A 22,045-nucleotide genomic window follows, 5' to 3' on the forward strand; every position below is an offset into this window, starting at 1 on the left:
GAGTTATAAAAAAATTCACCCCCCTCAGAGTTGTCATGAAGGACAAAATTAGCAGTATAGACCAAAACACAATGTGAACCAGAGTGTAAACATGTTTTTTTCTGCTGTAAACTTGGCTGTTTTAACATGATGGTCAATGAGATTCTGCTCCCTTTTGCAGCCTGTCCCTAGCGGCCAGTCGATGAATCGCAGTTTAAGGGGAGACACTACACCTGTCAATTTTGAGATTTTGCACTTTTTGGCTTTTCATAAAGTGTTTTTTCAGACTGGTGGAAAGAAAACATTCAAAATACACTTTTAAGTGTATATTTTATAGCACTTTATCTATTTGAGTCTATAGATTTCAATTACAGTAAACATCTTTAAAGGCCGTTTTCTCAAAATGAGTTTTTTCTTCTGCTCTGAGTCAGAAATCTCCACTTCGGCAGAACTTATATAGACCAAACTTTACAGTTTTATTCCTATCTATATTCTGAAGGTTTTTACAGAGGGATTTGTTGATATATAATTTGCCTGATTTTATACAACATTTTATTCCTAAAAAAATGGTGAAAATATTTTTTTTTCTGGCTGTTGATAGTATTTTCTGATTTATGGAGTGATAAAAAGAGATATCCAAAATGTCCTCTGTAAAAGCCTTTGAATTTAATATGTCCAAAAAATTAAACAAGAATTTTGAACTTGACGTCATCCAATATTCAGATTTTTGTTCTAGAAATGTATGCAAATTAGTGCATATTTAATTAGATAACAGCTCATTTGCATATTTAAACATAACATTTTAGAAAACTTGTAATACAAAAAATGTTTGCAATTTTTAATGTAATCAATCAGCTGGGGTAGTATGGTGATATCTATAAGTTAATTTTTTTACCCTATTCACCTGGGGTGTCTCGCCTTAAGTTACTTTAGTATTGGCTTCACGAGAAACTGGGGCAGGTTGCCGCTTGGGTAAAACCAGTCCCACTAGTTGAGGAACAAACATGAAGTCCTCTTTGGTTTGGGGAGGAGCACTCATTCTTTAAAGATTCAGATGACAAGAAATAAAACATTTTGCTGAGTATATTTCTTGCCCATAATATAATTATACAGACTTCACTAAAACCTGTCAACCTGATCTTCTTATCAATTTGGTAAGTTTCCCCTTTTATACTATGGTAATTTAATTTTGTCTTATATATCAGAGTCAATTTGCACTTAAATTCGATCAGTATAATCAAGTTAACGTTTTTGCCTCTGAAATGTAACATTTATAAAATATTGTGATAGTATATTAAACAATTCCGTGTCAAACAGTCCCGTATTGGACACTTCTGTTGGTGAAACTGCTTTAAATCTTTTTTTCTTCTTCTTCAATATTGTTTTATGTTTTCAATGTTTAACCGAAATTATATCTGGCTATCTGAAACAAATTAATTAATTAACCCTCTGATGTATTATTAAATAATGAAGTAAAATAAAATAAAAGTCTTATTCACGTCAAAACTATATAGGCTACTCAATTATCCCACCAAAAGACGCATTCTGAAATCAATGATGCGTTTTGTTGTTGTTGTTGTTGTTGTTGTTTTGAGTCCAACCAAAGCGGTGTCGAAGTTACATTGCACTTTTACTATTACTTTGAATTTAATTACAAATTCACGCAGAAAGGAGATAACCGTGACGACAGGTTATGCATGATTATGATGATGACATTTTTACAGTGCGGTGGTTTGAACTTTAGCCACACAAAGACTACTGTCATTTAAAGCTATGCCGCTATAATGAAAATCATGTATCAAAAGATTAAAATGGAAAAATTGACGTATTTCTGTATTTTTAGTAGGCTAACAAAACTTTATTTGTCCAGGGAAAATGCGCACGCAGAATATGAGAGTCTTCAGCAGACTGACGTCTCGCTCCATCATCTTGCCTTTAAGTTTCATGACCATCTTTCTTCTGTACACTCAAAACGCCCCGATGGACGATACCATATACTCATTTGATGATTTAATCTTCGAACCTTCATGCTCCTGTAAAACTTGCATCATGGGATTTATGGACGATGACTGGTTCGTTTATCGTTACAATCCCACCATTCCAGCCCTGCTCAGCAGAAGAAACAGCTTGCTACATAGAGACGCATACAAATGGTGGAGGGTAAGACTTTAAAATATTAAAGGCAGGGTCCTATGATTGACTGTAAACTAAATAAATAGTCTATTTTCATATATATATATAAAATGTGTGTTTGTGAATATTTCATACTGTAAAATGTGATAGCCCCAAATAAGTTAACTTATTTCTTCTCTTTAACTCCAATTGCTATGACAAGTTTTGAACTCAAGTTAATGTTGAAACAAAGGTTATCTTCAGTTTTTATGGCAGCAGGTTTCTAAGTTCAACCAGCTGGAAATATTTTACAATGGCAGTTTTCGATTTATGAGAAGTTCTTTTCATTTTACATATTCTGTGGCAAAATAATTACTGCGTACTTTCTACATTTTCAGAGATTCATCCTGATGAAAATCAGGAAGTTAAGCAAACTAAAAGTATACAGCCAATTGAGGAATGTCCTGATGTAAAAATGAAAATAAAATCATCCTATCTTGATGGTCTTTGCATGACAAGATTGTTGTCTTGATGCTAATTTGTATCTCTTTAAATATTTGTACAGGGTCTACAACCGTCAAGGTTCAGAGTCAACTACACAGAGGTGGTGGACCAGTTGTTTTCTCTCTTCCCTGATGAAGAACACTACTCGGATGCTGGTCCAGATCGCTGCAGAACCTGTGCTGTGGTGGGAAATTCTGGGAACCTCCTGGGATCCCACTATGGTCAACTAATAGACAGCCATGAATTAGTCATTAGGTATTAGAAGAACAGATTATTACACAGAATAAATCTGATAAATGCTCTCTACAGCAGTGGATCTCAACCCTGTTTGTGGTGTAGGAATAATCTTCTTTTTCTCTCAGGATAAATAAAGGCCCGACAAAAGGTTACGAGACGGATGTGGGGTCCAAGACCACTCACCGGATTCTGTATCCCGAGAGCGCTGTGGACTTGGAGGACAACACCCATCTGGTGCTTTTTCCCTTTAAGATTCGTGACATGCAGTGGCTCATAAGCACATTCACCACTAGACACATCACACGGTGAGCACTGTTTATTTAAAGGGATACTCCACCGTTTTTTCATATTAAACTATGTTATTCCCTTAACTAAGACGAGTTGATACATACCTCTCTCGTCTCAGTGCGTGCACTAAATCGCTCTGTCTTGCGGCGAAACTTTGTTAGCACTTAGCTTAGCACAGTTCATTCAATAGGGGCCAAGCAGAGAAGCTACCAAACACCTCCACGTTTTCCCTATTTAAATACAGTTACTCGAGTAGTGTAACTCGACCTAGGACGGTGACACAAAACAAAACGTTGCGCTTTTCTAAACGTGTAAAATAGATAACTATATTGTATAGCGGAATATCATAGCAAGTGCTCGGGAGCACTTTGACTTGGCGCAGTAATATCTTCACTCGTGAAAAGTCCTCTCACCGGCCCCCGCTCCCTCTCATTTCCGTCAATAAAACCAACGTGACTTTTACCACCTGTGCTATTAGCAAACTGCAAGAGATCATTTGCAATGGTGGACTTTGTAGATGATTATGACTTGTTTGTAGCAGACCCAGAGCCATATCTGTTTGAACCCGAGTACACGGAGGAGGAATTAGCTCTTATGGACCGTGAGAGGGAAAAAAGATACGAACCAGAACAGACCGGAGCCGGCGAAAGAACACGGGCAAACAGCAATTGGTGGTGCAAGTGTGACTGTTGCGAACAGCAACGGTGTTTTTGGATTCTTGTTCAAAGCAGCTAACCAAGCTCTCCGCTGTATGTGGTGAGTTGGAATTCTGTGAAACATGACGGCACTATATACCTTCTCCTTGTTATCACAACCCTTTACGATGCACGTTATAACCATGATTGTCCACAAACTATCTTCCTACAACCTGATACTTCATCAACTCTGCTCAAACTATTACTACTGGTGCAGGTCACGTTGGTTCTATTGACGGAAATGAGAGGGAGCGGGGGCCGGTGAGAGGACTTTTCACGAGTGAAGATATTACTGCGCCAAGTCAAAGTGCTCCCGAGCACTTGCTATGGTATTCCGCCATACAATATAGTTATCCATTTTACACACTTAGAAAAGCGCAACGTTTTGTTTTGTGTCACCGTCCTAGGTCGAGTTACACTACTCGAGTAACTGTATTTAAATAGGGAAAACGTGGAGGTGTTTGGTAGCTTCTCTGCTTGGCCCCTATTGAATGAACTGGGCTAAGCTAAGTGCTAACAAAGTTTCGCCGCAAGACAGAGCGATTTAGTGCACGCACTGAGACGAGAGAGGTATGTATCAACTCGTCTTAGTTAAGGGAATAACATAGTTTAATATGAAAAAACGGTGGAGTATCCCTTTAAACAAATAATTATGAAAGCAAGCAAATGATTATCTATATCTTCAAGCCATCATTTTGTTCCTCAGCACCTACACACGAGTCAAATCTTCAATCAAGGCAAACGAGAACAAGGTATCCATATCATTAAATCAATGTAAATGAGACTCGTTATTGAGAGATTGATTGTTAAGCCCTATAATAAGCAGATATGTATGTCTCATAAATGTTTTGGTTTCTGTCTAGGTGATGATCCTCCACCCTGCTTTTATAAAGTACGTCTACGAGAAATGGCTGCAGAAAAATGGCAAATATCCTTCTACTGGCTTCATTACAGTAGTATTTGCCCTGCATATCTGTGATCAGGTATAATTGTTTGTCTTGTTCATGATGCTTGCGTTTATGATTGCTGATGTTATCAACAGAGTTTCCATATTTTAAAAGAGAAAAAAATAACGAGCTCATTAAATGCTATTTACACTACAAAATAGCATGCAATAATAACAAAGTCAGTGAATATGATTATATTTATTAAAATCATAAATGGATGCTGCTTTATTATGTTGTACTTGACATTACCTCCCCTATTTCCACTATTAAATAAATACCAGCTAGGCATCTTATTTACACTTTTCAAATATTTTCTTAATTTTTATTTAAAATAAACGCTACTCCTACCAACCTACCAACAAGGCGGGCTATTTGCACTTAGTGTAAATAGACACTCCTTAACCTAAATGTTAATTTCCTTTTTAAATAACATTATTCTGTGTTTACATATATGCTTTTTATCCCGACCTTCGTATTCAATAATGTAAAAAGATGTACTTTTTTGCAGTAAGCTATTTATCTTATGTATCTATCTCAAAACATTTACCAATTTATTTAGGGGTAAAAGTTTTTAGTGAGAAAAAAAAAAAATACTGAATGCACCATTAAGAAACGCATGTATGAATGCACTGTTATGGAATGATATTTGAATAGCTTTTAACACGGTTTAAATCCCAGTGTCATATTGCTGCCAGCTAGAACACCCTGAAATGGCAACTCCTGACAGCTCTGTCTTTTACGCAGGTGGATGTCTTTGGGTTTGGAGCTAAAAGTGATGGAACCTGGCATCATTACTTTGACAAATCTCACACTAACTTTAAAGGCGGACCTCATAAAGGAGACATTGAAAATACAACAATGTATCAACTTGTACACAGAAACAAGATTTCAATATATAAAGGGTATTGATAAAGAAAACAGTTCTTACATTTAATGAAGGATTTCAAGATGGATTCAGGTCTGAGAGGAATGTAAAAAAAATAATAGTAAATGTTAATGTATTTAATATAAATGTTGGTGATATTTTGAGAGCTGTAGCAAATGCTGTAGAATTTCCCATTTTCTCTATTTATAATGCCTTACTGTATTGTAAACATATTGTATGTTATTCATGTACTACTAAAATACTTATTTATGACATCTGGAATGTTAGTTTATGGATCACAATCTTGTATTGTAAAAATAAATAAATAAAATTAAAAGTGTAACATCGTGACCCCAAAAAGGGAAGTAATCAGACAGAAGGCGGTAGTGAAGCTTCAATACACAAACATTTTTATTCAAAAGAAAATAATATAACTACGAAAAAACAAAAACAAACATTAACATGTTAAAAGGATGCAACAGACCTTCAATGCAATGACCCACAAAGAAAGATAAATAAAAATAAAACAAAAATAAACTAAACCCGCCAATGGCCACAGGTTACCTAGGTTGTGAAGACAGAAATGGCATACAGACAAACGTGCTCCTTACAGCAAATCCCACTGTAGACCTAAAAGGAAAGAAAAATAAAGTGACCACACCACCGCTATCCACCAGTGAAGGCAACCCCGCGGCCACAGTCAGGTCAAAAAGAAATCTACAACAAGAAAACAAAACAAACAACAATATTAACAGTGGGTAATGCAAATGTAACAAATAAGTCAACTAGGGCTGCACGATATATCGCATGAGATTGTCACGCGCATTTCGTCAGTAAAGCCGGTTCCCTGATTACTGCTAAATCGCCATCACCTGCTTTCAAATAGAGCGCCATTTAATAGACAGAGCCGTAGATCACTGAAAAGCCACGCAATATCGCGTTCATATCCAGATGAATCGCCTTCGATAATGAACGCGATATTGCGTGGCTTTTCTGTGATCTCATGCGATATATCGTGCATCCCTAAAGTCAACACTGTTAAATGACTATGATCTAGTTGGTCCTTTTTTGTCTTTGGTGTGACCTCAGTTTTCCCTTAGCCAGGTCCAACATCAAACCAAAAAGAAAAAAAAAAACACAATCTCAACAATAATTCAACCTAAAATAATAGGTAATCGTGCATCCCTGTAAGGGAAAACACAATCCATTACTGAAAATAAATATTTACAATACAAAAGAAAAAGTCACATACCCAAAACATTTTAAAAGAAATAAAACATTCAAGAAAACATTAAAATCATTAAAAAACATTTTTTAAATAAAAATAAAAATAATACATCTACCATCCGTTATTTTGGTTTATGACACTCGGGCAACCATCCAGCCATAATACTAAAAAACAACCAAAATAACATAAATCAATAAAACACATGTTAAATACACATGGCCATGCAATCATCAGATAATAAAACTACTACCTCCTAAACGATGCATCATGTGTTCAACACTCAACAATGTTCCATATTTGACATGTGACTGCACAAAAGATCCTTACTTTTGGTCTATTGCCACCATGCAACACGTAAACCAGCTACGACTTTCATTTCAATGAACAGGAAGACATACAAACAGAAGGGCTACGCATTATTTAACACATCACTCCATATAATTTCGCAAGATTTACTTATCTAGCATCACAATGCCATACCTTAGATCTGCCGCGACTTCCATTCATAAATCGTCAGCGGAAAATCAAAAGGGCGGAATTAAAAGAACAAATCTCATCACTTCCTTTTATAGAACTGAGGCTGATGGGACTTGTAGTTCCTGAAAACCCGCCCCGTTACAAAAGGTTTGAGAAAAAAAGAAAGAAAAAAATGTATAGGAATGTTCTTTCATTTTAAAGTTCTTTCAAGAAAGCAATGTAACATGAAAATCACATTTTTAAAGTCGTTTTGCCTATGTGCTGTTTTTAATATGCTTTAAGACAAACTATGTGTAAATTCATAAGTCAACGCCATTGCTGAGTATTTTCTCCTTAAAACTACAGTAAACCAAAGACAGTCTCAAAAATGCCATTTGAAATTGCTGTTCTCTATGTCACAAATATGTTGTAACCAATCTAGTCATCATGCGGGGTGGACTTTAGGCCTATATCAGTATGCTCTGAAGCTGGGGAGAAGCCAGTTATTCTGGTCTATTTTCTGTTGATATGTGTATAATCTTATATATTTAACAATATAGTGGATGAATTATGTGCATTAGGCTATTTTACGATGTTGTGATGAGCTATTGCCAGAGAAACTCCCCACCATCTTTATAATGTTGTCTTTGAACTTCCGTTTTTGCGGTAGCTCTGTACATTTCTTTGGTATCGCTGTCAAGGAATAGCTGGTGAAGTGAATTTACTTGTTGTAGAGTTAATGAAATTTATCGTGAGCGTAATGTTTAAAGCAGATGTCTTAACAAATGTCAGTACACCAGGAAGATTTTAAAACGAAATAAGATTGCTGTGGAAACTGGAAGTTAAAAGACAACAAGTGCAGCTCTGAAAAGGGGCGGGGCTGCATAAGGCCTATAGGCCTTTCGCAATCTGGGGTGCTTCTCAATAGAGTACCCCAGGGATGACGTGTTTTTGTAGGCCAACAGTTAGCGGCGCACTGGTTCCCTCGATTGAAAGCCTATGCATTTTTCCCATAGACTTTTGGAAAATCGCAGAAAATAAGCTCTGTGTTTAACAAAGGGTTATGACACTTACACATTTTGTCTATCAAGATAATCTTTACAAGTTAACACAACATTTATAGATTTTGAAGCCTAAATAAAGTGGTCAGATATAAAAAGCTAACAGTAGGCTATAAACGGACTACAGCACACCATGGTCGCGGATCAACGTCGTCACCACCAAGCTTCCTCAAACTGTATTTAAAAAAACAACTTTATTTATAAACATGCTCACTGATAATGATCTGTGCTGTTATGAATACTTATCCACTTTTTCATGAGAAATGCTGTCCAAATGTCCCGTTTTTAATGAAAAGGAAGGAAGTAGTCCCTTTTAGCAATTTGTTAGCAAACGCCGATTTTAAGACACAGTAAAGGTTTAAAAAATCAGAAGTGGGTTATAACTGGTGTGTTTTATGTCATAGATCAAAACGTGAAAATATTTAGAGGCTTTGTTAACCACAGACCTTATTTCAGGCGATTTAGCAAAAACCCATTCAAAAATCCCATAGACTTTACGGCGTTGGAATTGGAAGTCCTAAAATGCTAACTCGCTTCCGGGTTTTGCTTACAAAAATGCATCATCGCTGAGGCACTCTATAGACCTTATGTAGCCCCGCCCCTTTTCAGCGCTGCGCTCTTTTCCTTTGACTTCCGGCTTGTATTTCCACAGCGATCTTATGTATTTATGAATTAACTGCTCATTTTAAAATCCTCCCGTTCTACTGACATTTGTTAAGACACCCGCTTTAAACATTACAACGCTCATGATAACTTTTGTTAACCCTTTGATGCACAAGCTATGAAAACCCCTTCTAATGCACAACATGGGTCAAAAATGACCCGTATTCATTTCCTATCATTTCAATCATGGTTGAGTGTTTCTTTGCTGAATCTTTAAAATAAATGTATTTTATCATTCATTTATTCCAGGTATTCCTTAAATATCTTGATTTAGATTTTCACAAATCATTGTGTTTATTTTTTCTTTCTTTTTTTATAAACAAACACAGCTTTTGTATTTCTACATCAATTTTACACACATGGGTCAAAAATGACCCATATAGAAACCTTTGCAAATTTTCGCAAGTAGGAACATATTTACTGCAGACAACTATTCATCCACCACACATTTCACGTGTCAACATGGCTGCTTTTGTATATTTGATGGATGAAAGTCATATTATATTTCATATAATAGGCTATATATTATATTTCATAATTTTTATTTTTTTTGTCATAAACCAATGCTACTGGTCACTTTTACATCTATCAGTGTTCCTGAAAAGTAACATTTTGAACAAGGTTTCTGTCCAACAGTGAAAATATTTAAAAAAAGTGTATCGATCAACGGTTTGATGTGTATTTGAAAATATTCTTGTGCTTTTGATTTTCTTTATCTAGTCTAAAGCAATGCTGGCAGCACTCATGCGTCTGTTTTTTTTTTTTTTTTAAAGCCAGCTTCTGCATCTGACGCACAGCACGATGACTCAACTTCTTTGATCGACCCTTGCAAGGCCTGTTCCGAGTGGAACCCATCTTGGAAAACCTTTGAATGACCCTGGCCACTGTACTGTAACTCAGTTTCAGGGTGTTACCATTCTTCTTATAGGCTAGGCTATCTTTGTGGCGAGCAACAATTCTAATTCTCAAATCCTCAGAGAGTTCTTTGCCAATGAGGTGCCATGTTGAACATTCAGTGGTCAGTATGAGAGAACTGTACTCAAAGCACCAAATTTTAACTGCTCTAATGTAGCATATGCACACTTATCAGGACTGTCAATAAAATCTGGAATCTTCAGAATGCTTCTTGCATGCTGGACTGTGTTGTAATCTGACTTCGGCTCTGGCCGGTCCAGAAAAAAACAGACACTCTGACACCTTTGTTACCCTCAGAGTAAAACAGAGGGCCCCATTTCCTAGCTCTTGGGACATCAAAGGCCCCCTCATGTGGACTAAGTGCCAGATCACATTCCAACACACACCACACACACACAGACACACACAAAAACACACAAACATGCTTAGAGATTGGATGTACAGCTATTCTTAAAATATGACTGCCAAAGTGTACCCGTCACGTATGTCAAGTGCATGTATGCTTCCTAGTGTTCAGACTTAGTTTAAATGACTGTATTTGTGCTAGTGTTCGTTTTAATGATGGAATTTTGTCTGTAAACCATAACTTCTTCCACAAGCTTTTCTTATATGTCAAGTTTAGATTCATTTTAAAGCTATTTCCACGTCTCATTCACCTATGTATATCACATGGCTGTCAAATGCATTGTTCTATTTGTTTAATGGTACTCCATCTCGAAATCCGATCTGATAGTCATAAATTATGCAAATTCAGCTAGGAGACAAGACAAAGGAAAAGCTTGCCCGCCAACTTTGCACCTATGTCATTGGCTATTCCACCTCAAGGAGGTGTGTCAGTAATTACTAACAGCAGTGCAAAGTAAATCTGCCACTGATACACTGTTACTCTTAGGGCGTACTCACACTAGGCCCGGTTGCCTTGTACCGTGCCCAAGCACGATTGTCCCCCCACGGTTATGCTTTCCTTGTCTAGGAAACACTGCACTCTTTTGAGAAAAGCGCTCTCTCTCGCATGGCACAGTGGAGTTTATGTGCGAGTTCCGTGCTGAGTGCGAGTACGCCCTTAATCTGTTGAGTAAAGCTTCTGTTTGCTTAATATGAGATTCCGTGGCCCAAACTAAGTCACAATAAACTATACATTTAGTTGTCTTTACAGAGCATAGCTTTATGTAATCAAAGTTGAAGCGGATCACCATGCCCTGGATGTGACTGTTACGACACCATCACTAATGTTTGATTTTTGTCCCCTTTTCTCTCTTTGTGGTTTGTCTAGTTTATGTGGCAGTGTAAAGACTGTGGTGCGGAAGTGTCTAGGCGATCAGAAATTCTTAAACATTACAGACTAAAACATAGTCATTTTGGGCGTGGCCATCATATTAAGTGTATATACCCTAATTGTCCATGCGTATTTACGACTTGGAATTCACTTTTGTCACATTTGTCAAGGAATCACGAAAATACCTTAAAGCACTCTGACATATTTACTTCATTTTCCTGTCATTTATGTGGCTGTAGTGAACTTGGAACAGAACATGATTATTTTGTGCACATAGGCCATCATCTGAAAAACAATGAGACAGTCACATGTATGTTTAAAGGCTGTGAATACACATCCAATGTATACAGCACTGTGGCGACCAGGGCGGGCGAGAGCCGTGAGGGAACGGCGCGAGGCCGGTGGCGCGAGTGTTAATGAGCTTCACCTGGGAGGCGCACCGGCCTTGAGTCCCTCACGGAGGAGCTCCGGGAGCATAAAAGGAGGAGCGACTACAGTGAAGGACGAGAGAGGACCAGGCCTGGACTTTATGTTATGTTTTATTATGTTTGTGTGGCCGGCAGACGTCCGCGAGGGTCTGCCGGCATTACTTTCGTTTTGTTTGTTTATTTTGGAGATTAAACTTTTGTTGAACGTTCGCCGGTTCCCGCCTCCTTCTTCCCACATCTGACCTCGTTACATTGGTGCCGAAACCCGGGAGGAAGGAGGGACATGCTGTCGAAGAGCCCTCGCTGCTGAGGGGGATCGCGGTGCTGCGGAGTTCGGGCAGCGCGGGAGTGTGTGTAGACCGCGAGAGGCTGCCCGAGGCGGTGGTGCTGGAGCCTAGTGAAAGGTGGGACGGAGACCCGGATGCCGTGCTCCTGGGACGAGGTGGGGTGGCTGCCGTCCAGGAGGGAGCGGAGGAGTCGCCGCCGTTCGCCGTGGGCCGGAGCCTGCTGCCGTCCGCCATTAAGGGGAGGAGCAGGGGACGGGGGACTCGCTGCCGGCTGCCCTCAGTCGGAGGAGCCATCGCCGGCCGCCAGGAGGCGGTCGAGGATCGGGCCGTCCACCAAGCGTCCAGTGCCATCGCATGTGGCACCGCGAGGAAAAGCCTCTCGGCAGGCTGAGGACCGAGCGGCAGTGTGTCTGGGAACCGGACCCAGAATTTTTTTTTCCCCTCTCCCCTCTCTCGTCCTGTCGCTCCCCTTGCTTCCGTCTCCTTTCTCTCGTCTCGTCTGTCCTTACCCCCAGGTGCTGCGGCCGCCGAGACAGGCCCCGGGGGGGAGTAGAGCGCAGTCTCGGGAGTACCCCCCGGCCTGCGAGGGGCGATGGGGGTATGTGGCGACCAGGGCGGGCGAGAGCCGTGAGGGAACGGCGCGAGGCCGGTGGCGCGAGTGTTAATGAGCTTCACCTGGGAGGCGCACCGGCCTTGAGTCCCTCACGGAGGAGCTCCGGGAGCATAAAAGGAGGAGCGACTACAGTGAAGGACGAGAGAGGACCAGGCCTGGACTTTATGTTATGTTTTATTATGTTTGTGTGGCCGGCAGACGTCCGCGAGGGTCTGCCGGCATTACTTTCGTTTTGTTTGTTTATTTTGGAGATTAAACTTTTGTTGAACGTTCGCCGGTTCCCGCCTCCTTCTTCCCACATCTGACCTCGTTACAAGCACCTTCAAGTCGCATAAAAGTCGGAAGCACAGCTTACATACGTTGAGAGATTTTAAGCATGGTGTAGTCCAGGGAACTAGTGTAGCTGAAACTGAAGAGCCTGGTGTTTCAGACAGTGAAGAATTCTGTAATGAAAGTCAGTCTGATGACATTGATTTAGATAAGTCAAAGGATCAGCCAGAGATAATAGAACAAAAAATTGCTGCAGTGTTATTAAAGCTGGAAAATATTTTTCATGTGCCAAGTGCTGCAATTGATGAATTGCTGGAAGAATTTCAATATTTGTTGAGCACAGCGTCTTTGTGTAGTACAAGAAATGTGATACATGACACACTGAATAGTTACAACCTGCAAATTGACCAGTCAGTCATTGACGAACTTGCATCGGCCCTGTGTACATCTAATCCGGTCTATAAGTCATTTGGCAAAGGTTGTCCTTTGGCAACATCCTTTAAGCGCAAAAAATACTACAGAGACAATTTTCAAGTTGTGGAACCCATAGAATATATCTTGGATGACAAAGATAAAAGAACGCTGCAGTATGTTCCACTATTAAAGTTTTTACAGCAGCTTTTTACTAATGGTCACATTCTTAACAAAGCATTAGATAATCACCTCATATCAGAGGGCAGAGGATAAGTGAAATACGAGTCTTTTCGAGATGGTCAGTTTTTCAAGGATAACCATTTTTTTGTCAGAAGGTGAGCTGCGAGTGTTGTTGAATTTTTATGTGGATGATTTCGAAATTTGTAATCCACTTGGCACATCTCGTAAAAAGCACAAGATCTGTGGCGTTTACTGGACTCTCAGCAATTTACCACCAGGTTGTCATTCTTCGTTGTCTTCAATTTATTTGGCCTTACTCTGCAGATCTGATGATGTGAGGAAATATGGCTATGAAAAGGTACTAGAGCCCTTGTTGAGGGATCTTGCCATTTTGGAAAGTCAAGGTATTTTTATTGCTCAGCTTGGAGATTTTGTTAAAGGCACAATACAGTGTGTTGTAGCAGACAATTTGGGGGCACATGGAATTGCTGGATTTATTGAAAGTTTTGCAGGTGAATACATTTGCCGCTTTTGTGTGGCAAAAAAGTCGGAAATTCAGGAGAGCGAAGTGAGTTCAGGGACATTTACTCTCCGAAGCAAAGAGATGCATGAAATGCATGTTAGATCAGCACAGGACAATGCACAACCTTGTTACGGTGTTAAAAGGAAGTGTGTTTTCTCTTCATATCTTTCTCATTTTAATGTCTGCACAGGCTACCCTCCAGATGTTGCACATGACATCTTTGAAGGCATATTACCAGTTGAGTTGGCACACTGCCTCAACTTGTTAATTTCAAAAAAGTATTTCACACTTGACAAACTCAATGAGTCCATTCAGAAATTTCCTTACAAGTGGACAGACAAAAGTAATCGTCCTCATGCTATTCCCAGGACATTCATGCTGAAGAAAAGCATTGGAGGAAATGCGCATGAAAATTGGAGTCTTTTGCGATTGCTTCCGCTTTTGATTGGACATTTGGTGCCCCCAGATGAACCTGCCTGGCAGGTCATTTTGGACCTTAAAGATATCGTTGAGCTAGTTGTTGCACCAGTGCACACAACACAATCCATTGCTTTCCTTGAAGCCAAGATTTGTGACCATAGAGCTAGGTTACAAGAGGTTTTTCCTGGTCTAAAATGATGCCGAAACATCATTTTGTGGAACATTATCCACAGATGATCAGATTTTTTGGTCCACTAGTTGGGTTGTGGACAATGAGGTTTGAGGCGAAACACAGTTTTTTTAAGCAGGTGGTCCGTCACACACGCTGCTTTAAAAACGTACTCTTGTCCATGGCGGTGAAGCATCAGTTCATGATTGCTTATAACTTGGCGTCAACCACAACCGAAACTTCTAGCTTGACTGTCTCAGCTGTCTCAACTGTCTCTGTTGACATTTTGCATCAGGATGTGCAGAAGGTTCTGCAGTTGGAATACCCTGATATTACTCACATTCAACTCACAAAGAATGCGTCTGTTAATGGAGTTAACTACAGAGAAGGTATGGTTGTTGTTCATGGCTCTGTAGGTGGCTTACCAGAGTTTGCAGAGGTTATCCAGATGGTTGTAGTGGAGAAAAGCTTGAGCTTTATTGTTAAAAAGCTTGATGCATGGTATAGGGAGCATTTTAGGGCATTTGAGTTATGTCCCACTTCAGAAGTCTCCCTCATTCAACTTGGTGCCTTGTTGGACCAGTACCCCTTGGCAGATTACAGGATTGGAGGCCGGCGAATGGTGACACTTAAACGATTCATACAGATACAAGGTTGGATTATGGTAGTTCGTGTTGTGTTCATACGCTGCATGAGTTCATACACTAATACACTAAATATGGTAACAAGAGGGCAGCCTAACATTTCTTACAGGAGGAATAATTTTGTTTTTAGTAATGATAGGAAGAATTTTCTTGGGGAAATCCAATCCAATCATCTGACATCTCCCTGTACTAAACTACCCTCATGTTGCCATTATATAAATGTACATGTTAAGGAAAACATTTGTGACTAAAATAATACAAATTAGTGTTCAAATCTGTCAGTTTAAATATATCATGTTCAAAGGAAGAACTACCACACAACCACAAACAAAGAAAAAAATATCTCAGTGTTCTTCATTCCACGCAAAGAAAGTAACGGTAAAAATTCATTGTTTTCAAGTGCAGAATAACATTTACAGATTGGAATTGTATGGTGGTATGTTCCTGCTCTGGTTCGGTTCATAAAAAGTTATACCCAAGTAACAATAGTACGAAATGTTGATTTACCTTTTTTTTTTTTTTTTTTTTTTTTTTTTTTTTTTTTTTGTCTTTAACAATTAGATTGAAGAATGGCACAGCATCTGAAGTTGAGAGTCATTGTGGGCGACGATGACTATAGAAGACTTGATCTCCATTCAGGAATGCCAGAAACTTTGAAACAGACTTTCGTATTCAATTCATGGATCCTGACTTCAATGATTTCATGAATGTTACATCAGTACACGACATAAAGGACAGAAGTACAATCAAGTTGGTGTACATGGCAACCCTAACTCTAACCCCCCTAAATGATGTGGGTTTGAGTCCATCTTCTGTAATGCAGAATGCTCCCAGCACTTTTGGATCATCTGGAGCACCAGTGAGCAACCAAACATCTCCCATTTCCTCAGAGGCCTCATTGCCCACAACAGACTCGGATGACACCATCATTCTGCCACATTCAGACAATGAATTGAGATCACGTGCATGGCCACGTGAATTCCCCATTCCTCACTTTCCATACAATGTAGAGGTGCAGCTTCAACGTGGAAATTACAGCTTCAGAGAAACTGGCACTCAACTGAAGATTACTCCAGGGTTAAAGTCTGACATCTTAGAGAAGCTAGCCGAGGAGATCTTCCAGTATACAGCGTACCCACAAAATTACCAAATAGATGATGTAGCAGAGGCACTCATCAAAAAATTTCCCTGTTTGAAGGAACCATCTGCCACTGGTTACTATGGCTGGATGATTAGCCTAAAATATAAAATGGCTAATTACAGAACAAAGATGCGAACTATTGGCTTTCCAGAAGTGACTGTAAATGCTTTGAAAAACAAACGTAGTGATGACTGCCTCCCAGCCAAAAATGTAAAGAAGCCTAAAAAGGCTGAAGTCAACTTTTGTCCTTCACACCCTGCTGGCGAAACGGATGAAAGCTTAGAAAATGTCAGACTTGAAATGTTGAATGATGTCAGACAAAGAAACAGTGCATCATGTGTAAAAAAGAAGATGTCAAAAACATTCTCCTACAGAAGAAAAGAGGTAGTGCAGGAAAATCCAGCTGCCGGAGAGTTTAAAGCCAGGTGGCCTGCACTTTTTCACATTGATGAGGTAAGCACATGCTTGCTCCCTGGGTTTTTACATTGCACTTTGACCCATTGTAAATATAAAAAAATATTAGCAAGGTTTAAATAAGGATGCAGGCTGCTGGTCCAGTTTTGATTTCTTGCCATTACCCTTGATTGATAGCAATACATCTGGCTAGAACACACTGTACACCTAATATAAGGAAATTAGAATATATCTATTTAATAGCTACAAAATATCATTACACCGATGGCTGATCACAGTGCTCTTTGTCTTCTGTTGTTGTTTTTTGTGTGTGTAATAGATAAATGCTGAATTCCAGCGCATAACAACCGTCCCACTTGAAACAACCTTCATGGCTCAGTTGGACAGCCATTTACCCCAGCTGACATCTATTTTCAACAAAAAGGGAGGTGTTTCTGGCCAAAAACTAGCCAAACATCTGGCGATCTTGCAAGAGGTAAACATGTTTTTACATTTTAGTAGAAAATATCATATACACTGTGTAGAAACCTGAAATGTACCTGTCTAGTGCCAGCCTTGATTATTTGTAAGGGGCAAGGTTCTGTACCTTTTGGTACATTTGCACCTACCATGCAGACTGAACTGTCACCCTGTCGCCCTACACATTCAGACCTGATATTTTATGAAAATTAAGTCACAATACACTAACATTCTTTAGCTAAAGAAGGCAGTCCATTTACAGAATGTATAATGAAGTCATTGTGTATATATTTTTGAGGTTACCACAGGTTTGAAATATTCTACAGTTTCAAGACATTTTTTATTATTTATTGTATTTTAATAGTTGTAATCCTTTTACACAGGCTACAAGTGACATCAATCTTAAAAGGGCAGCAGTCCTCAAGGCACTTTGCATCTACCTTGGTGAGGATGATGGACATCTCATTCGGGAGTATAAGGCAAGTCATTGTAATTGCATTTATCAGTCAGATGTACTGTCTTGTATTATAAAATGTTTTAAGATCCTAATGTCACTAACCCACTAGTTAGAAGAAAATGAATTTAAAGGGGCACTCAACAAAAACAAAAACAAACCCGATGCATAACAAAATCAGTGTGTTGACACCAAAACTATGGCAGCTGTAGTCCCATCACAGTCTACATGCTGTCGTGTTTTGGGGTCTAGAGCTATTATAGTGTGGAAGCCTGCTGTTTATTTAAATCAACTAATGCAAAACTTGAAAAATGCTCTAGCCACTAAAGCATGTCACTACAGAGTAGGGCTGGGCGATATATCGCATGCGATTGTCACGCGCATTTCGTCAGTAAAGCCGGTTCCCTGATTACCGCTAAATCGCCATCACCTGCTTTCAAATGAATAAACAGAGCCGTAGTTCACTGAAAAGCCACGCAATATCGCGTTCATATCGCAGATGAATCGCCTTCGATAATGAACGCAATATTGCGTAGCTTATCAGTGAACTACGGCTCTGTTTATTAAATGCCGCTCCATTTGAAAGCGGGTGATTTAGCGGTAATCAGGGAACCGGCTTTACTGACGAAATGCGCGTGACAATCGCATGCGATGTATCGCCCAGCCCTACTACAGAGGATCATACTGGTGTTTTTATGTTTTAGCCCATTGATGACAAATGCATTAAAGGAGAACTCCGGTCAATTTTAACATTGAGCTCATTTTTTTTGTAAATTTGGAGTGCTGTCAGTACAGAGAACCTGTTTTTTTGGTCCACAGTAGTCGATTGTCGAGTTCAAGCGCATAGGTTTAGTTACCTATGATCACGCGCGTGATCTCGACAATCGACTACTGTCGATTCGACCGAAAACAGGAAATAAATACAGGTATGTGCGCTGGCTGAATTAACATCACTTTTATTCATATCTTTCACATCTGCTGCAGTCAGATTCACCCGTGTCCACTCTAAAGGAATCACTCACATGGCTGGGCATTTGTAATGACACATCAAGGATGTTAAGAGGCTAAAAGCAGGTTTAAAACTTGCCCCATTGAAGTCAACAGGGTGCAAATTTTAAAAAGAGGATAACACTGTGTAGGCAACACCGATTTCTGTCGTTGTTCTCTGTACTGACAGCACTCCAAATTTACAAAAAAATGAGCTCAATGTTAAAACTGACTGGAGTTCTCCTTTAACATTACCACTGACCATTTTCCAAAGCATCAATTTTAGAAAATTAATTTTAACCATATAAGTAGCCATAAGGTTGAGAATATTTGTATAAAAATCAACAATTTGCTGCACAGTTTTCAAAGCAGGTACCATTTTCTAAACACACCCTGGTGCATTCAAGAACTCTGACATCCAATAATTATTAAGACTCTGACAAACTTTATGTTGAGGAAATGAAATCCTGCAGAGTAAAACAACATGGATGTTGTCACAGGATGATGTACATTTGTCTGTGTCTGGACTGGAGATTTTCAGTAATTGGCTAAAACATTTTAAACCATCAGTTTGGTTCTTGAAACAATAAGGCAGGCTTTATTCATTATTTTTCTTATTGTTCAATTAAAAGACCAAAACCAACAATGTGTTAGTCCATCTCTCAATCCATTCTGACTTCTGTGTCTCTGCTCCATTTGCAGAAAAGTTTGGATATTTTTCACAATGCCATAAAAACAAAAATCTGTGGTTTGTTAATTCACATGAACCTTTATTTAACTGACAAAAATATTTTCAATAGTTTTACTGACCAGTGTAATTATATATTGTAAATATTTAGAATTTTCAGGTCATTAAAATCTATTACATAAATTCATGTTTTTCTTATATTCTACAAATATACAGGACATCGAAGGAGATGACATCCAGAGAGACCTGCAGAATTCCACCATGGGCGTATATGTCATCAACAAGGAGGGTGGAGAAATTGGAGCACATGATGACATTGGCGTTTATGTTGAAGGAGAAATCATTCTGGACAACATTGGATCTGTAGCCCAAGCATGTGCAATGATGCTGGGAGTCATCTATGTATTGAACATGGCTTACCCCAAAGAGCTGAAATACTCCTATGAATTCATTCAAAAAGTGCTCTTGAAAATGGATGGAGAAAGGCTTTCCTCCAAAGTCCTTGGACTAAAGAACAAACTCATTGCTGGACTGTAGGATTTCTTTAGCCGCTCTTGTGAACGCCGCTAAGCTGTATTTTTAAATCTGGTTTGGGAGGCGATAGAAAACATTTAGTATGATGTAAAATGCAGCCCTAGAAGATGTTTCAAACTGAAAACAAAGTGAGTGGTGGACTGTAATACATAGCCACTGGTGTGAACATTTAAAGTTGTCATTGGATTTTGTAGAATATTCACCTGAAATAAAAATTGCAATCCTGGAAATAAGCCAGGTTTCTATCCACACTCAGCATAAATGTATCCATCCATCCATTAACGCCATATGAATATTAGAAGTTAAGCGCTTTGAGATAAACAGTTGAAGTCTGCGCCATTAAGGCATTGCATAAGAAGAGGACACAATGAGATGATGTCATTAAAAGAGCTCCAGTCAAAGTTCAAACGATGGAGAACCATGTGGAAAACATGGAATTATGACATTTCTTGTTAGTTTCATGTAAGAATGTTACAGCCTCCTCATTGCTCCACACAGATGTGATGTTTTCATTTGCCACTATTTTTATTATTCTCAGAGGAGCTTAAGCTTCAGTGGACATTTAAGTCACGTTTCATTTTATTCAGTAAGTCTGTTTCCATATTGATACACCAACTTTTTCACCTCAGCCAAGCATAAAATCTATTTTGTTATATTACATTCTTTTTTTCCTATTACAGTATTTTTTGAATGTAACTGTTTGCAGTTTTTTTTTGTAATTTCAGCATCAGGTCCTCAGTGCACTGTGTTGCAGCTGTGGACAGTTCTTGTACTATAATATTTTTTGTTCTGTATAGTACTGGTGTATTTTGTTATTTGTATATGTTGTGCTCTTGCAAATGGGTGGTAAAAGGCTTTCCTCCAAAGTTCTCCTGTGTGTGTGTACATATATGTATACAGCCACTATTGTGAACATTTAAAGCTGTACTAAGGATGTTTTGGAATATTGACTCAATGTAAGTTTGCAGTTTAATGTAATCTCACAAGTTCCTCAGTGTTTGCTGTCTTCCAGCTAATCTGGTTCATTTGTTTTGTTTTTGTTACGAATGGTACAATGTATTTTATGTTAATGGATGATACTAGTGCATTTTGTTATAAGAAAGCAATTTGAGAAATGGTGACTATTGAGTTACATTACTGGCATTCTTGTTTGAGAGCAAAAATATCTCTTGGATCAGAAAAATAAAGTTAGAGTTGAAAATATTGGGTTTGCTTTATTTGTCTGAATATTAATGAAAGATACAATAGATAAAAAAAAATATTGGATTAAAATTTTAATATGTAGAAATTAAATGATTAAATTGCTCTGATTGCACAATTAATTTGAGTAAATTCTACTCAAAATAGTTTAGCTAAAATTATGAATATAATTAATCTGAAATTACTGAAAGAGATTAATAAACTCAATGTATAAATTATAAGTACAACCAATTTATAAAATATAAGTAAACTCAACTTATAAAATATAAGTTCACTCAACTTAAAAAATATATCTGGATTTAGATAAATTTATTTCGTGCAACCCCTTGACATAATAAAATTAAGTAAATTCAACATAACATTTTTTTCAGTGCATGTAAGATTGAGCACAACAGGTTTTCCACCAAAGTTTTAATCATGTTGATAATTTAGAGGCCTTAGAAATATGATACAGTAGGCATTATTGGATTAATGTTTATAAGTCTGTTTGATCAAGGACAAATATAACTGGCAATGGCAACAGAACAGGGCAAACACTATTTGAAAATCTATTATTCTACTAAATCTACTATATTGAAAATCTACACAAGCAATGTGAATTTTGAGCTTTGTGTACGTGCCTAAACGGTCAAATACCCACAGAAATATGTCAAAATGCCCAGCTTGCTGTTTCCCTTAAACACAGTCGGTTATGTGAACATAAACATTTGGGAAATAAGTCACATGTGTAACAGTGTATTGCATGGATGGGCAACGTCGGTCCTGGAGTTCTGCAGAGTTTAGCTCCAACCCTGACTAAAAAAACAAAAACTCACCTTCCTGTAGCCTTTGTAATCCTGAAGACATTGGTTAGCTTGTGGAGGTGTGTTTGATTAGAGTTGGAGCAAAACTCTGCAGAACAGTGACACACCAGAACCGACGTTGCCCATCCCTGGTATATTGGATCTGTGCATTAGGTCTTAAAGTGACAGCAACCTGCTGTTGTCTGTTTCAA

General features: G+C 38.6%; 2 protein-coding genes and 1 long non-coding RNA gene across 3 annotated transcripts; 2 read left to right on the forward strand and 1 right to left on the reverse strand.

The window, feature by feature from the left end:
* Window positions 1-995: 995 nt before the first annotated feature.
* On the forward strand, window positions 996-5,909 carry LOC125275752 (CMP-N-acetylneuraminate-beta-galactosamide-alpha-2,3-sialyltransferase 1-like). Its single transcript, XM_048203002.1, has 7 exons — window positions 996-1,133; window positions 1,850-2,139; window positions 2,657-2,850; window positions 2,958-3,137; window positions 4,522-4,567; window positions 4,679-4,798; window positions 5,507-5,909. The coding sequence occupies exons 2-7, from the start codon at window positions 1,855-1,857 to the stop codon at window positions 5,669-5,671; spliced, it is 990 nt and encodes a 329-aa protein (XP_048058959.1). The 5' UTR covers window positions 996-1,133; window positions 1,850-1,854; the 3' UTR covers window positions 5,672-5,909.
* Window positions 5,910-5,970: 61 nt separating this feature from the next.
* LOC125275753 lies at window positions 5,971-7,761 on the reverse strand. Its single transcript, XR_007186501.1, has 3 exons — window positions 7,106-7,761; window positions 6,971-7,019; window positions 5,971-6,344 (listed from the first exon to the last, which is right to left on the reverse strand). It is a non-coding gene; the product is annotated as an uncharacterized LOC125275753 (long non-coding RNA).
* Window positions 7,762-15,613: 7,852 nt separating this feature from the next.
* On the forward strand, window positions 15,614-20,557 carry LOC125275754. The gene is made up of 4 exons (XM_048203003.1): window positions 15,614-16,768; window positions 17,049-17,204; window positions 17,572-17,667; window positions 19,534-20,557. The coding sequence occupies exons 1-4, from the start codon at window positions 15,854-15,856 to the stop codon at window positions 19,852-19,854; spliced, it is 1,488 nt and encodes a 495-aa protein (XP_048058960.1). The 5' UTR covers window positions 15,614-15,853; the 3' UTR covers window positions 19,855-20,557.
* Window positions 20,558-22,045: the final 1,488 nt, after the last annotated feature.

The sequence above is a fragment of the Megalobrama amblycephala genome, linkage group LG9, assembly GCF_018812025.1.
Source record: "Megalobrama amblycephala isolate DHTTF-2021 linkage group LG9, ASM1881202v1, whole genome shotgun sequence".
Taxonomy (NCBI): Eukaryota; Metazoa; Chordata; class Actinopteri; order Cypriniformes; family Xenocyprididae; genus Megalobrama; species Megalobrama amblycephala.

Bases quoted from the DNA above. Each gene is read 5' to 3' on its own strand.
- LOC125275754 (XM_048203003.1), top strand. From the start codon at position 15,854: ATGGATCCTGACTTCAATGATTTCATGAATGTTACATCAGTACACGAC. The intron at 16,769-17,048 runs GTAAGCACATGC...TGTGTGTAATAG, and splicing joins CACTTTTTCACATTGATGAG to ATAAATGCTGAATTCCAGCG. The intron at 17,205-17,571 runs GTAAACATGTTT...CCTTTTACACAG, and splicing joins ATCTGGCGATCTTGCAAGAG to GCTACAAGTGACATCAATCT.
- LOC125275752 (XM_048203002.1), top strand. From the start codon at position 1,855: ATGCGCACGCAGAATATGAGAGTCTTCAGCAGACTGACGTCTCGCTCC. The intron at 2,140-2,656 runs GTAAGACTTTAA...ATATTTGTACAG, and splicing joins ACGCATACAAATGGTGGAGG to GGTCTACAACCGTCAAGGTT. The intron at 3,138-4,521 runs GTGAGCACTGTT...TTTGTTCCTCAG, and splicing joins ACCACTAGACACATCACACG to CACCTACACACGAGTCAAAT.